The sequence below is a fragment of the Engystomops pustulosus genome, chromosome 1, assembly GCF_040894005.1.
Source record: "Engystomops pustulosus chromosome 1, aEngPut4.maternal, whole genome shotgun sequence".
Lineage (NCBI taxonomy): Eukaryota > Metazoa > Chordata > Amphibia > Anura > Leptodactylidae > Engystomops > Engystomops pustulosus.
The window spans coordinates 208,221,859-208,236,994 of record NC_092411.1 but is presented as its reverse complement, the minus strand read 5'-3'; the positions used below and the strand labels follow the sequence as shown (position 1 = coordinate 208,236,994).

Genomic DNA, 15,136 nt, shown 5'->3' with positions numbered 1-15,136 from the left:
TATGCTATCAAGCTGTACTTTACATCGAAGTCACACATTTCAATATTAAACATACTATAAAGTTTCTAAACACTAGAAGAATCTGATGGCATGGAGACCGGTCTTTTTTAGTATAGAAATCTGTGGGGGGGGGGGGTTTTCCTATGACCATCTGATAATCCGGGAATTTTACCTGCCACCTATTGAGTTGATACAGTAGTAAAGAAATCTTTAAAGTGAACCCGTCATCAGGAGCCCTTTTCTTGGCTCCCCCATTTCCCTTATAGAGAATAGTGTACACATTGCCAAAGATTTTTTTTTCTTAGTAAAACTGACTTTTAGAAGTAAGAGAAGTAAGATCAAAGTTTTCCTTTTTGTATGCAGAGCTGTGTCCCTAGTCTCATGGGAGTGGCCTTTAAGAAGCGGTTTCCCTCCCCACCCTCGGGAAAGGGCATGTATCGATCTCAACAACAACAAAAAAACCTGCCATGTCCCCCATATTTCACCCCATACACCTGACAGAGATCCACAATTAAAACTTCAGCCAGTAGCTAGAATTGTATTTGAAAATTATACTTCCACTTTAATAGTGGATATCTCATGTTATGTGGCACCTTGAAACACAATCCTTTTGAGAGGTGCGATTCTTCTTTTCTTTAAAACTTATTCCCCACAAGCGAGTTTGAAGCATCAAATTTGCATTGTGTGCTTACGCTCAAAAACGGTACTGAACTGACGTGCTGAGTCCAGTTCCTGAGCTTTCAGGTCAGACATCTCAGCAAGCATACAAATTCGTGGGCAATAGACCTAAATTGACACCAGAGTTTCTAGTAGGACTTATATTTTAACACAAGTACAGTGAGGCTGAAAAATCATTTCGGCATTGGTAAATACTGTAATCCTGTAATTTGTATTTCAAAATTCTTCTCCCTTATCCCCCTTTCTTCTTATTTTTATTAAAAGGAAGCAAATTGGTGACCGTAAGAAGGAAATTCGCTCTCCAACCCTGTCGTTACGTAAAGAGTTGCAGGTTAACAAACCAGAGGATTCTCGAGAAAGGTCTTACCTGTTGTCGCCCTGCTCTCCAGAAAGTTGCTGTTTGCTCATCGAGCATTCGCCAATGGTGCCGACAAATGGACAGGCCAATTCCCCTGGCAGTCCTTCTGCCCAGGGCAATAGGTTGCAGTACATGAACACTCCATATTTTGTATCTGATGAAGAAATGGACCACTGCTGTGTAAACCACAGAGACGCAAACAATTTACCTCCCCCTCTTCCCCCCAAGAAGTATAACCGAAGTGCTATGTCAAGAACTGAACAGAGTTTGGCAGCAGCAGCCAATGCTGCACATCTGGACTCTCTGGTACATTCAGCCAGTGCTGACAGGCATTCACCTGGTGATTTTGTCAGAGCAGACCCTGATATAGACTACTATCCAAAGAAAGACTCCTATCACAGCGGTGATCTACAACTAAACATGCCAAATGTGTCAGGATCTTCAATGTATGACTGTCGGGCAAAGATGCTTCAGCAGACTATGGACAGGGATCCTATTTCCCATGTAAATGATACAGTCTCCCTGACGACATACTTCTCTGTGGACAACTGTATGACTGACACATACAGATTAAAATACCATCAGAAGCCCAAGATCTATATGACTGAGAGTACGGCCTTCCACCGGGATCCTGGCCACTTACAAGTACCCGACACAGTGACTGAGCCCCCGTACCACAGAAACCTTGAGAATCCTCATCATTCGCTTTCAAGATCAAAAGCTTTTGGGAGTGTACCTTGTAATAGGTAGACTGAATAACCAGTGTGATGTGAGCCGCCTTATATACAGGTGTCGCCTATAACTGGTCATGCAGGCATTGCCCAGGATTGATAGAGCCGTAACCATCCATGAATGTGGCAGCTCCTATCCTAAACTTTAGCGGGCACAATGCATTGTAGAGAGAGAGCATTGATCATTTTGCACCACATCTAGGCCTATATCAATGACCTCTGTTCTATAGCTTTGTTCTCGGCCAACTGGCTCAAGAAGAAGCCAACGTTTCACTCCAGTTTAATATTACAAAGTGCTAAGTGAATGAGCGTTTCTAGGTCGGGTTAGGCCAAGGCCTTGGAATTTGCACATAATGCAGACAGATGCTACTGCACAGTTTTAGATGGAATTTTATTAAGAGTGGGGTCAGAGACCCCATTTTATTCATACAAATTGTATGCTAGTGATTTGGTGGGTTACAAACTTATTGTAATTCTTTTATATTTTTACACAAGGAAAGAGACCGTCTAGTAAACTATTAGTCCACAGGCTGCGGTCTATATTTTTTAATGTTCAGTTCTGCTGCTGTCTCCTCTGCTGTTTTCAATGAGCACAAAATGAAATGTGTACAGGGTGGCATCACTGGCCTATGGGTGCATCATTATGGATTCCATGCCCACTGCCATTGCTGGCCCAGGTTGACATAAAGGGGTTTTCGATGCAGGCCTTGCACATGTGATTTTTACTATGTATTTAATATTAGAGGCAGTACATTTTATGTATGCACTATTTTCTATGGTACCACTATGGTAGTAATGTTTGTTTGGTTAAATGCTGGTCCCTCCTAAGCTTCCCATACACCTCAAATTTTGTCTGTATGCACATTGGCAAATAAGGTGAAAAGAATTTTTAAATCATTTTGACATACTTTATACTTTTCAGCATACCATGGCCAACCTTTTCCAACCAAGTGGATTACATTTCCTTGGAGAGTATATTGTGATATTAAAGGGTAGGTTCTACTATTTAATATGACAACAGAATTCAAACAGTCATATTTCCTGAACATGGTTTAAGTGGGACATCTATACACGTTCTATCTGCAGGGGGCATGTGCAGTTCGGATGTATAGGATGGATAGGATGTTAAATGGTTTGTACTGTAAATTAAAATGTCAGACAATGAGGCCCTACAGAGGTTGTCGTCTAAGGATGTATCTAATGTGTGGCTGCATTGTCGGCCTATTGAACCCCTCTAAAACTGCTTTCAGATGACCATGATCTGGGTGTATTTTAAGGGTGTATTTTCTAAAGTACCTGCTACTTAACCAAGCTTGACTCGCCGTAGATCCCCTGTCAGGTTTTGGAGCAGTAGGGAAGACCATACACTAGGAACACAAGGCTGTGTTCACATGTGACAAATTTGTTAGATATTTGGCATCAATGTCAATAATATATATATAGTTTGTGACTTCACAATGTCAGGAAATACCGTTTTATACACACAAATACATGTATATTCTCTGAGCTGTAATTGTATTATAAGATCCTCTGGTGGGTGATTTATCAGAACTCTTTTGGGTCTCGTGTGTGTTCGCACCAGAAAGATGCCTGTCCATAATGGCTCCATTTTTGCGTCCCCAAAAATGGCACAATTATGGACATATGACTTCTTTGCCACAACAACAGACTCCTCAGACCTGTCAGAGTTCTGATCATCCCTCATTGGTCTTCTAAATGGGGGAGATGTATTAATGTGTCGGTCTTTAGACCAGTGCAGAGTAAAACTAGTTCTTTGCAGCACCAGAATAATTGTTGCGTCTGATGCTGGATGTAAACTAGTGAGTCGAGTCTAGAGCTAGTAAAACTAGTGAGTCTTACTTTGTGCTTCCTATTAGTCTAGTTTGCTGCACAATAATATTGCCCCTATAACATGGTCACTCTTGTGACCCCACTTGTCAGAAAACTGCCTAAATATGGTCTAAACCTCAACAAATGTGGTGCCCGGCATTTTGGGTGCAAATTAAACCAGAATTCTGCCATAGACGGATACATTTGCCCGATGAGAAGTTTGCGGGATGATGGCTTCTCTTGCACAGATGCCATATAGCTGCTGACTCCTTAGAAAGCATTGTGTGAGTAACTGTAGTCTTTCTTAGGGTACACTCCATTGGAAGCGGGCTTATTAAATCTGAGCGGAGGAGATGCTTCTTCTTTTACTGGTTTTATAATTTCAATGAAATGTGTCTTGAGTACAAGTGACTCTTCTTTGTAGAATGTGACCTCTTTTCTTTGTATGGCTTCGCTTCTGTGCCTATTTATACATATATATATATATTTTGTGTCCTTACATGAAAATCTAGATTTGTACTACAGGAAATTCTATTTTGAAATGGCTTGTATTACTAGAACGATGTAATGTCGTAACATTTCTTTGTTTGAGTTTGAAGATTGAACTGACTTTTTTTTGTTTTTGTCTTTTTTTTTATGTTGACTTTGCTATGTTTTTTTTAAATGTTGTTGCAAATTTTTGTACATTGAGAGCTAGACAATTGATATTGTGTTGATATCAAAAGAACGTTTTAAAGTGCAATATTTAGTGGAAAAACAAACTGCTTTTATAGAGTGATTATTTACTAACCCTATGAGCCTAACAGATATTTTTTTACAGAGTAATCTGAATGACCTGAATCAAGTTTATAACTATGTTTAATAATAAGTTGACCCTTTTGCACCATTTTGCCCTTTTTCCTGGGTTCCGGGCTACATATCTAAATGATTAAGTCCACATTTTATATTAAAAAAAAATGCAAAGAATTTTTGCAAGAATGTAACTGTGGGATTTTTCTATAGCTTAATGCTGGTAAAGCGTTATCAGGGATATCCATAGGAACTGTCGCACAAGGACAAGCACAATACTTTTCCTTATTATAATATGGTACATATATGCCTTCATGTATAAAGTTGGGGCAGTGATTTAAATATGACAAACTATATACTACTGTATGATTGGGACTTGAAAGCTTTAAATTGCAAAAATGGGGAGACTTTGCGAACGGGCAAACTTTGCACTAAACCAATCAAGTTCATGAAGTACTACATAACCAACCTTGGAACAAAAATGGTTGTGCTGGCTAAATTCCACATTTTAAGCAGAATAGGTTAGATGCTGCTGTTCCCAAACTACATAGCACAGGTAAACTAGTCCAAATATGATGCTTCGTAAGTGTTGTAGCAATGGTATTCAATGGTAACATGCATTGGAAGGTATGCAGTACACTGCATTCCAGTTCTAACATCTGTGTGCCGATCATATGCTATTCTCTGTATAAAGCCTCTAAGAATATGTCCACATGTGAAGACAATCAAAGAACAAATGTTTCAGTAATAAAATGTATTTTTTTCCAAGACTTGTAATTCCCTTTTCTTTGTTGTGTGCACAATTGTAAAGTTATAAACCCTCAATAATAAACCTTTGTATCCGTAACATATTTTCTTACAGAACAGATTGATAGTATGTTAAGACGACCCCTCTGCCACCTGTAACCTCTGGTGAAGCTCTCCGGATACTTTACATTAGTCCCAGGTTGCAATGATCAGCTGTAAGGGGTCAGCAATGAAGTTTTATTTAGAATGCTTGGGCCCATGACAGGAAATTTTGAAAATCCAATTGTCACTGGGACAGAAAAAAAAATGTGTCTGGAGTAACATTTATAAAATATAACGGTTCTGACTTGCATACAAATTCAACTTAAGAACAAACTTCCTTGTACGTATCCTGGGACAGCCTGTGCAACATGTTTCTTCTATAAAAATACAATAATCATAACATATACTATAAGGCGCACCATCAATAAATGCCTGCTAAAACGTCTAGGTTCATATATAAGGCGTACTGGAGTATAAGGCGCACCTGATTATAAGGATTAATGACCAGCAGGTGGCAGACCTGTGCACAGTTCAAGGCAGCTGTTATCTGTAAGTACGGTTCATATATAAGGCGCACTGGACTATAAGGTGCACCTTTGTTTTCTGAGAAAATCAAAGGCTTTTTAGTGTGCCTTATAGTCCGAAAAATACGGTAACACAAATACAATATTATATAGTGTACAAGCCAATGTATTTTGCCCAACTCATGCCACTTGTGGCAAACACATCAAAAATCATTCTGCAGGTTATCCCAGTTATGATAAAACCCCATAATCTACAGGATGGGCACACGACAGGGCTCAGTAGGGAGCAAGCAAAATTTTAGCTTTTGGAACTCCGTTTTCACAAGCGTGGTGTTGGGGTGCCCATGAGGTACCAGTACAATAGATACCCCCGAGAAGTGACCCCATTTAGGAAAGGGCCCCCCTCAAAGAATTTATCTATGGTTGTATGAGCGTTTTAACCCCTGAGATGCTGGCCTAAATGTAATACAAAGTGAAAGGGGCAGCGTAAAAATTGTATTGCAATTTATCTAATATGCCGTTGTAGTGTAACCCAACTCATGCCACTGGAGACAAACACCCCAAAAATTAATTCTGAGGGTTATCCCGGGTACAGCAATACCCCATATGTGGCAATAATCTACAGGTTGGGCACACGGCAGGGCTCAAAAGGAAATAACTTGCATTTGGAGCACAGACATTTTACATATTTTTTTTTTTTTCTTTTGGCATCATGAAGCATTTGTAGATGCTAATAGGGACCAGTACAGTAGACACTGCTGAGAACTGACCCTATTTTGGAAACTCCATGAATTAATCTATGGGTGTAGTTGGCATATTAACCCCACAGGTGGACCCCAAATCAAATGCATAATGGATAGTGCATAGTAAAAAATATCCATTATGTCATCTGGTGCCCAGCTCCTGCCACAGGAGACAAACACTTCAAAATTCATCTTCTCCTGGGTACGGCAATACCCCATACATGGCAATAATCTACAGGCTGGGCACATGGCAGGGCTCAGATGGGAAGGTGCCGCATGCGGTATGATGTATAAGCTGTGCATAGTACATCAGGGTAAAATTTACATCTAAAGGTCCAGTGATGTGTGATAAATTTGGAAGCATCTTTCTTACACAGTCCTGGCTTTTCTGGCCATGTCTCACAATGATAAATGGTTTTCTTCCTAATGCCTTTTTTGGAGAACACCGTGCACCTTTTTTGTGTCCTTCCCTTCTTGACAGTTTGGGGAACTTCTCCTCGAAAGGGCTGCCCTGGTACAATCTGTGTTTTGGCCTCACTTCCTGAAGTGCCGGCACTCCCACCTTTCCAAAAGGAAAGTACTTTATTACCACCTCTTGAAATTAAAGGAAAGTTTTCCTCTGGCATGCACATCGATATAACACGTAAGAATTACTGTATATGCTCCTGTATAAGCCGAGTTTTTCAGCACAAAAAATGTGCTGAAAAACCTCACCTCGGCTTATACACAAGTCAATTTAAAAAAAAAAATTAATACTCACCCTCCGTCACCCGGATCCTCGGCAGCGGTGGCTTCTCTTCTTTCTTCACTAGCCGCCAGTCGCGTCCATGCGATCTGCCGGCAGGCACACAGTATGATGCAGCGGTGTCGCCTCTGATGACGTCATAGTGAAGAAAAAAAGCGAGCTGCCACTGAGCATCAAAGGTGAGTATCGTCAGGGGGTGAGTATTAAGTAATTTTTTTTTTAATTGGCTTGGCATACTGAGGGCAGGCTGGTTGCATACTATACCTTCGGCTTATATTCGAGTCAATAGGTTTTCCCAGTTTTTGGTGGTAAAATTAGGGGTCTCTGCTTATACTCGGGTCGGCTTATACTCGAGTATATATGGTATATAGTGCTATCTGTATGATGTGCATGGCCAGCTTCTTGTACCACACCCTAGATTTCCACATGCCGTTGTATGGCTAAAGCACCTGGTCAGACAAGTCAACCCCTCCCATGTACTTGTTATAATCCTGAATGCAGTCAGGTTTGGGGGCTTCTGTACTGGTATCTCATACTGGGACAGGGGTGGTGGTGTGCCCATGTATTGTGGTTAATACAAAGACCTCTCTCTTGTCTTTGTACTTAACACACAATACAGAGTCGCTGTATAGTGCCCTGCAATTGTGCCTTACCCAAGCAGTGACTTAGGGAGACCTCTCTGATTTCTGCGTACAGTGCCGCAGTATTTCTGGAAGCGAGGCACTTGAATTGTGTAGTGCTTGTGTAGAAATTCTTTAGGTAGAGCAGTGGATGCACCAAATCCCACACTATCTTCACAGTAATACCCAGGGTCACTATAGTGGAGTCCTTCCCTTCATTGACCCTGAACTTGTACGTATACCATGATGTACTTTCGCACATCTTATACCTCGCCCTGTTATTTGGCAGGTACTGGCAGATTTAAAGTCTCCCTTTAACCCCTTAAGGACGCAGGATATTTTAGCTAATTTCTCGCTCTCCATCTTCAAAAATCCATAACTTTTTAATTTTTCCATGTACAGAGCTGTGTGAGGGCTTATTTTGTGTGTAACAAGTTTTACTTTCCCGTGCTGTTCTTTATTTTTCCCTGCCATGTAGTGGGAAGCCGTAAAAATTCCAAATGTGGAAAAATTGAATTACGCATGTGCGTCACGTTCTTGTGGGCTCAGTTTTTACAACTTTCACTCTGTGCTCCAAATAACACCTTTACTTTATTCTTTGGTTCGATGTGATTGCGGTGATACCAAATTTATACAGGTTTTATTGCGTTTTATTAATTTTCAAAAATTAAACGAATGTGTACAAAAAGGAAAAAAAAATTTTTGCCATCTTCTGACGCTAATAACTTTTTCATACTTTGGTGCACGGATCTGTGTAATATGTCATTTTTTGCGAAATGAGACACAGAAAGTCTGTGCTCCAGTAGTCCCTGATTGATGGCTTCTTTACAAGCCCCATTAGAAGTATTATGCCCCAATACTTCTCCATCTCTGCTCCAGTGACCGGGGTCCACCTGTGTGGTTGTGCATAAATTGAAGAGGGATTTTGTGCAATACGCTGTGCAGCGTAAAGATTGGTCTGGACTAAAATAAAATTTAATAGCTCTTCATCAAAAAAATATTTTTAAGTCCACAGCTCTGAACCCTGCCGTGTCAAATTTAATCCCAGCTTGGCCCATACAGTCTGGGACCTCGGGGTCATAATTATCTGGGGCTACACATGTCACTGGGAGATGAGGAGTAGAGGTGTCAGAGGTCAGCATGTTGTGTGCCTGCAACATGGTGCACGTCTTCTGAGACATTGAACACTGATTATATGGCACACATAAAAAAAAATATATATATATTGTGCACCAGACTACATGGACAAAGTGCACAGAAAAATTAGATAAGTACACTAGACTACGGGCACACTGAAAAAAAATTACCAGGAACAGAAAGGCGCTGAAAAAGCACCTCGCTTGCCCTAAGATACCCCAACTACCACTAAAGATACTGTGCAACGCTACTCACACAGCGCACCGAAAAGTGTTTTTGAGTTCAGAAGGGACAGACAGAACATGGGAAAAAAACGGATGGCAAGTGTGATCATGCAAAGTGATCACACAGGGAATATACAGGACGCAGGAGGGATCAGATAGGTAGATAGTGTATTGTTGTAAGGCTACATTGAAACGGCCGTATGGGTGTCACCGCGTGCCGCGTGGTAACGCTATGGAGAGGGGGTAGGGAGAGCAGCGCTCACCCCCTCTTCTTCTCCCGGGCGCTGACATGTGCCCGCTGTGCTACAATACGGCGGGCACAACATTGTCTGAACGTAGCTCTGCTCCTCTCTCCAGCTATACCAAACCTAAAGAGCTAAAATTCACTTTTTTCCCACTGAAACGATTGGCCAGTCAGACACTATACACAGTGATATCCTTCCCACCATATAGTCATCAACAGCCTCCTCAGCTAACCTATCTGTCTGGGATTGTCTGCGCAAGTATGTGCATACTCTGTAGAGTAAGTGGTCGTACTGTGCCCTAGGATGCAGCAAATAGCTTTTAAAGGAAACTTTAAAATTAGACTTATAACCCACAAATACCTTGCAACAGCTCAGGGTGAGCTGATGCCAGACCATATCTTGACTATTAGCAGAAACCGCTGTATACCAGGAAAAAGTGTTTTAGCGGTATATTCAAATCCCCCTTCAGCACACCACGATATTGATGTGCGCACCATGCGCGCATTATTATGAGGTGCCGCTGATGTCACAGCTCTCGGGCACAATCATGCATGTGCACCAACATTGTGCTGCTTCCAGTGCAGCTGCGCAAATGACCGCGGCTTCGGACGGTTGCGCGCATGGCAATATTGTGGTGCGCCGAAGGGGGATTTGAATATACTGCTAAAAACACTTTTTCCCGTTATACAGTGGTTTCTGCTACTAGTCAAGATATGGTCCGTAGGTATTTGTGGGATATTAGTGTAATTTTCATGTGGTAGGTTTCCTTTAAGCCTTTATTTGGGTTAAAAAAGTACAATCAGATATGGATCATATAAAGAAAAATGGCAGTGACCGATCCTACTCTTCTTTCTGTCACAGTACACAGCCTGCTTGTTGTTGGCACATACCCTTAGACTAGGTACAAGCTGAAAAGTAGAGATGTAGAAACTTCTATGGGTGCTGTGTTCTCGCTCTGTAATGAGGTAATCTTCAAATCAATCACTAATCACAGGCACGCTATATAACAGAATATTTTATTTTCATTACAGGAGAATTGTCATTTTAATGTGTTTTCCATTTAACATTTCTGGAATGATTTTATTTTTACAGTAGTATAAAACCTTTTAATTATTGTGTAATTTCACTCCCTTAAATTTAACATTAAAATAAAGAACAATCTGCAGTCAGCATTATAGATGTATAGGTGATAGAGAGATTCATATATAGTTTTGTTGTAGAGGGACCACAGTATTGTTGTTTTGATCTAAGCTTAGGAGTCCAGTGGGCGGGCCTATTCAGTAACTAAAAGCCATCCTGGTAGGGAGTTTACATATAGAAAGAGCTATAAAATCACAGAGAATGACTAAATGGCATCATGTTTAGATCAAAAGGTCAACTTAACCTGGATCCCTGCCAAAAAAAAAAAATATATATATATATATATATAAATATATTATATTTTATATTTCTTCTAAAGCAGTGGTTCTCAACCTGTGGGTCGTGACCCCAGCAGGGGTCGAACGAGCAAAACACAGGGGTCGCCTAAAGCCTTCGGAGCCACGATTTTATTGTGTTTTTACTGCAAATTGCATGGTTTGGGGTCACCATAACATGAGTAATTGTATTGCGGGGTCGCAGCATTACAAAGGTTGAGGACCACTGTTCTAAAGGCTAGCAGTTTGCAGTGCATGTTCATTATAATTGTTTAATAATCAAAGGAAACCTGACACAACCAATCTTCACCCTCAAGCATGAATTAATGCTGGGCTCCTGTTACTTTCAGGGTACGTTCATGTGGTCATTTACACTGCAAGGCCAATAAGCAAAAAGCCAGAAATCAGCCCCATTCATTTTCTTCCAGAGGCAGGTTCGTGTCCATCTTCTAGAGAAGGTGGGACAACTATCTATGTAATATCCTGTAAATATGCCATTACTGTGGAAGATGGGAATACACCAGTAAATTATGCCATCAGTACAGTGCATGTCAATTTGGTCCTAGGTTCTTGAGGTCATGGTATCCACATCTCGGTCTTGATCACATTGATATTCAACAAGTTGACGTAACTGCAACCTTTACAGGACAACACCGGGTAGCAGTAACCGGCCTCCACTGACATCCTGCATATGCTTTACAACTGGATTGTAAAGGATGATGTGCGGTTTAGTACAATTAGATTACAAAATACAACTCGAGAAAATAAATACTTCAGAAAATTGATTTGTAATTTGGTGGCGCTATATAAATAAAGATTATTATTATTAGAAAACAACAAAACTTTTAGTTGGAGAAGCCTTTTCCGATGCCACATGTTCAGATGGAGAATTCTGCAGAATACAGGAGAATATCAGACGGTTCACATTCTTCATTGGAGGAGCAGAGTAGAAGACAACATCTTAGAAGGTTCCCGAGTGCCCTGCAGAGAAATTAAAATGCAAATCCATCTTTAAGTAATTTTGTCTAAGCGTAGACTTTTTTTTTCACTGATCAGTGGTCAATTTAGAACTTGTTTTTTTCCTTTGATAACATTGGATCAATGGAAAAAAAAACCTAAGTGCGAAAAAGCCCAATAAAAAGAATGGTTCAGTAAAAACCAGGAAGAAAAAAACTAAATTTTTATATGTCCATAAGCCAAAATGGGTTCATTGAAAAACCACTGATGAGAAAAAGAAAAACACAGTATGAAACCACCCTAAAGATAAAAGCTTATCTTATCAAATACCCACAGCTAATTTCATCTAGACACCCGTTTAGCCTGTTTTTCAGTTCCAAGGTGTATTGCCAAAGCAGGAGTTACCAAAGGTAGACACAAATGTGAGTTTCACTCTTAAAGGGGTGGGCCACATTACAAAAGGAGTGTGTGTGTGTGTATGGTAATGAAACCATTTTCCTTGACCTCCAGTTGAGGAAGCCATTACCTTACCTGTACTGAAAGTCTTCCGTTATACAACATGACCTCATTAGATAACTGTGATGTTGGCAATCACAGACCACAGTGCCAGATCTCTGGTGTGTAGTAGAGACCCATCTTGTATGGAAAACATCATCTGGGCGTTAAGTTATATGGGGTAAAGCACACGCATGCTCAGTCTGTGCAGTGGTTTAGTTTCATAGACTGAACACTGTTCCAGAGACAAAACTCTAGGCATAATAGTTCTATATAGTGCCATAGAGAAAACATGAATACAGTTCAGTGATGCCCGGAGGTTACACAGTGGCTGCTGGCACCATCTATAATTACACTGCTTGGAGCCATGTCTCTGGGCTGTGATTCATGGATCATGCAGTTTTTGTCAGGCTAAATCTTACTTTATCCTACAGTAGAATCAGATGGCCAACATCTGATGACCTTATTCACCTACAATCTGTAAAATTTTTGCACTGATGCATAAAAGAAAGGAATAAAATAAATGTGGCGATGAAGCTTTAGGTGATTCATCCAAGAAGTTTTCTCCAGTAGTGTCTAACAAAGGGCTGCACATGTTATAGATCTGGTTGGATCAGGGCTGGTCTGTGACATGAACGTGCATTCTTACCAGCAGAGTATGCCAGTCTTATGATTAGGAATGAAAAGACAATGAAGAATGTTTGTAAGGATTACACAACCATGATATTATGTTATACCTCCAGCATTAAAAGACATCTACCACCAGGATGAAAGACTATATCCATAGGGGTTAATGAAGCCTGGAGCCCCTCAGGCTCATTTGCATACAGTCCTTCATCCTGGTGCTAGATGTTCTTTAATCAAACAAGCCAGAATGTTTAGTGCCAATTTAAAAGGTTTGTAAAATATCCCAAGGTTGAAATGAGGGTCTTAAAGATAGAGAAATGTATGTATTTATACCCATTAAGTAAATCGGGAGCATCTCATAATTCTGGATTGAGTGATCCTATCGATTATTCCCATTGGAAATGTATAATTTAATTGACAACTGGGTGTGACCAGTTTGGTATGTGTCCCTAGACTGTACAGTGACGACCCCCACAATCCCCCCTCATCTTTTAACAACCACTTGGCCAACAACTTATGAGAAATACAGAATGATGAGATCTGTGCTGTAGCTTTGCAGGATGTCACAGTGTACAAGGAGCACTTCCCCCCTTTCACTGTGTGAGATTACAGCAAGCAGTGGAGGTTTAAAGGGAACCTACCACCACAAATCTACCTATAAAGGTAGATCGGGTGGTAGGTGGATCAATGGGACATGAGGATAGCCTTTTTAAGAGCTAATCCTCACGGCGCCGCAATTTTTTGGTAACTTTTATGAAACGTTTATGGTAATTTTATTATGCGGTTACTGGGGCGTGGAGTAGCCGCATCTGAGGTTACACGAGGCGGCTACTCCGCGCCCCGGTAGCCTCTTTTCTCCTCCTACTTACCATCTTCGGCGCACAGCTGCTCGTAGCTGCGCGCCTTCGTCCGACGATCCTGCAGTCTGCGCATGCAGCCCCAGCTTCGGAGCAGTGACCGCGCAGGCGCGGGCCTGCTGTTCTGCGCATGCGCAGACTGCCGGATCGTTGGACGAGGATGGTGAGTAGGAGGGGTAAAGTGGCTACCGGGGCATGGAGTAGCCGCCTCGTGTAACCTCAGATGCGGCTACTCCACGCCCCAGTAGCCGCATAATAAAATTAGCATAAACGTAATTGCGGGGACGTCACGTCCCATTTATCCACCTACCACCCGATCTACCTTTATAGGTAGATTTGTGGTGGTAGGTGCCCTTTAAATAGTGAAACAGCTTGAGAAGTAACAGCATGGAGGGGCTTTTGATTTGTTGTTAGAAGGAAGGAGGGCATGGATAACACATAAGAGGATCTATTATATTATTTGGTTGTATCCCCTAATAAGGAATGCCCGGACCATTACACAAGCTCCTGTGTCACCCCCTTTATCCTCACAGATTGTTAGCACCTTCCCTGGTGAGGAGGTGACCTCCCGCTGCCCCATTCAGCACCGAGGTCACAGGTCACCCAGTTACACACAGAGAGGACACTCACTGGTTCAGGGCAGCAGGTAGATGAACGCCAGGAGGACCAGGTCAAAGAGCAGGAAGATCCACAGATCGAACCAGTACGAGTGACAGGACAGGGTGAGCAGGCAGCCCCGCGCCTCCCTCCTGCGCTCCGCCAGCTCTGCCGGCCCCTTCCCCGAGCCGCTGCCGCCACTGTCCTGCTTCGCCCGCTGCCGAGTCTCCATGCTGCGCCGTGCCGGGACCTCACTGGGCGGCGGTCATGTAAAGAGGACGTAGACGGGAGCGATCACGTGACAGGAAGCGGTTACGTGGTCTCTATGGTGAGGACGGGCAGCGTCTCACGTATTGAAAATAGAGGGGGTGGGGTAGGATGTCACTGTGGAAACCAACAACCAGTAGCTCCCTGTAGTCCTGCTGCTGAGAAGAGCCGCCTTACCATACATAAACATACCTCCCAACTTTTGTGGAGGAGAAAGAGGGACAAAATGGCGGCGCGCGAAGCGCGCCGCGGCGATTTTTTTACCCACAGAAGCCACACCCTAGCCACGCCCCCTAACCACACCCCCTGGCCACGCCACTGCTCATACCTTCAACGCATCCACTGGCACCAATGTATATTTATGTATATAATTGGGGGGCATATTCCACTCCCCCTAGACAACGAGCATGCCCTCCTAGACAACGAGCATGTCCTCCCCTAGACAACGAGCATGCCCCCCCCAGACAACGAGCATGTCCTCCCCTAGACAACGAGCATGTCCCCCCCT

The 15,136-nt window shown here is 42.1% G+C and overlaps 1 protein-coding gene and 1 long non-coding RNA gene across 2 annotated transcripts in view; one reads left to right on the top strand and one right to left on the bottom strand.

The window, feature by feature from the left end:
- USP53 (ubiquitin specific peptidase 53) overlaps positions 1-5,156 on the top strand; it is a 30,241-nt gene extending 25,085 nt beyond the window's left edge. Inside the window, exon 15 of the mRNA XM_072119192.1 lies at positions 943-5,156. Within this exon, the coding sequence (XP_071975293.1) occupies positions 943-1,786 (844 nt within the window). The 3' untranslated portion in view covers positions 1,787-5,156. The remainder of the gene's footprint in view (positions 1-942) is intronic.
- A 5,256-nt stretch (positions 5,157-10,412) lies between these two features.
- Positions 10,413-14,704, bottom strand: LOC140071482 (uncharacterized). The gene is made up of 2 exons (XR_011849177.1): positions 14,395-14,704; positions 10,413-11,809 (listed from the first exon to the last, which is right to left on the bottom strand). It is a non-coding gene; the product is annotated as an uncharacterized lncRNA (long non-coding RNA).
- Positions 14,705-15,136: the final 432 nt, after the last annotated feature.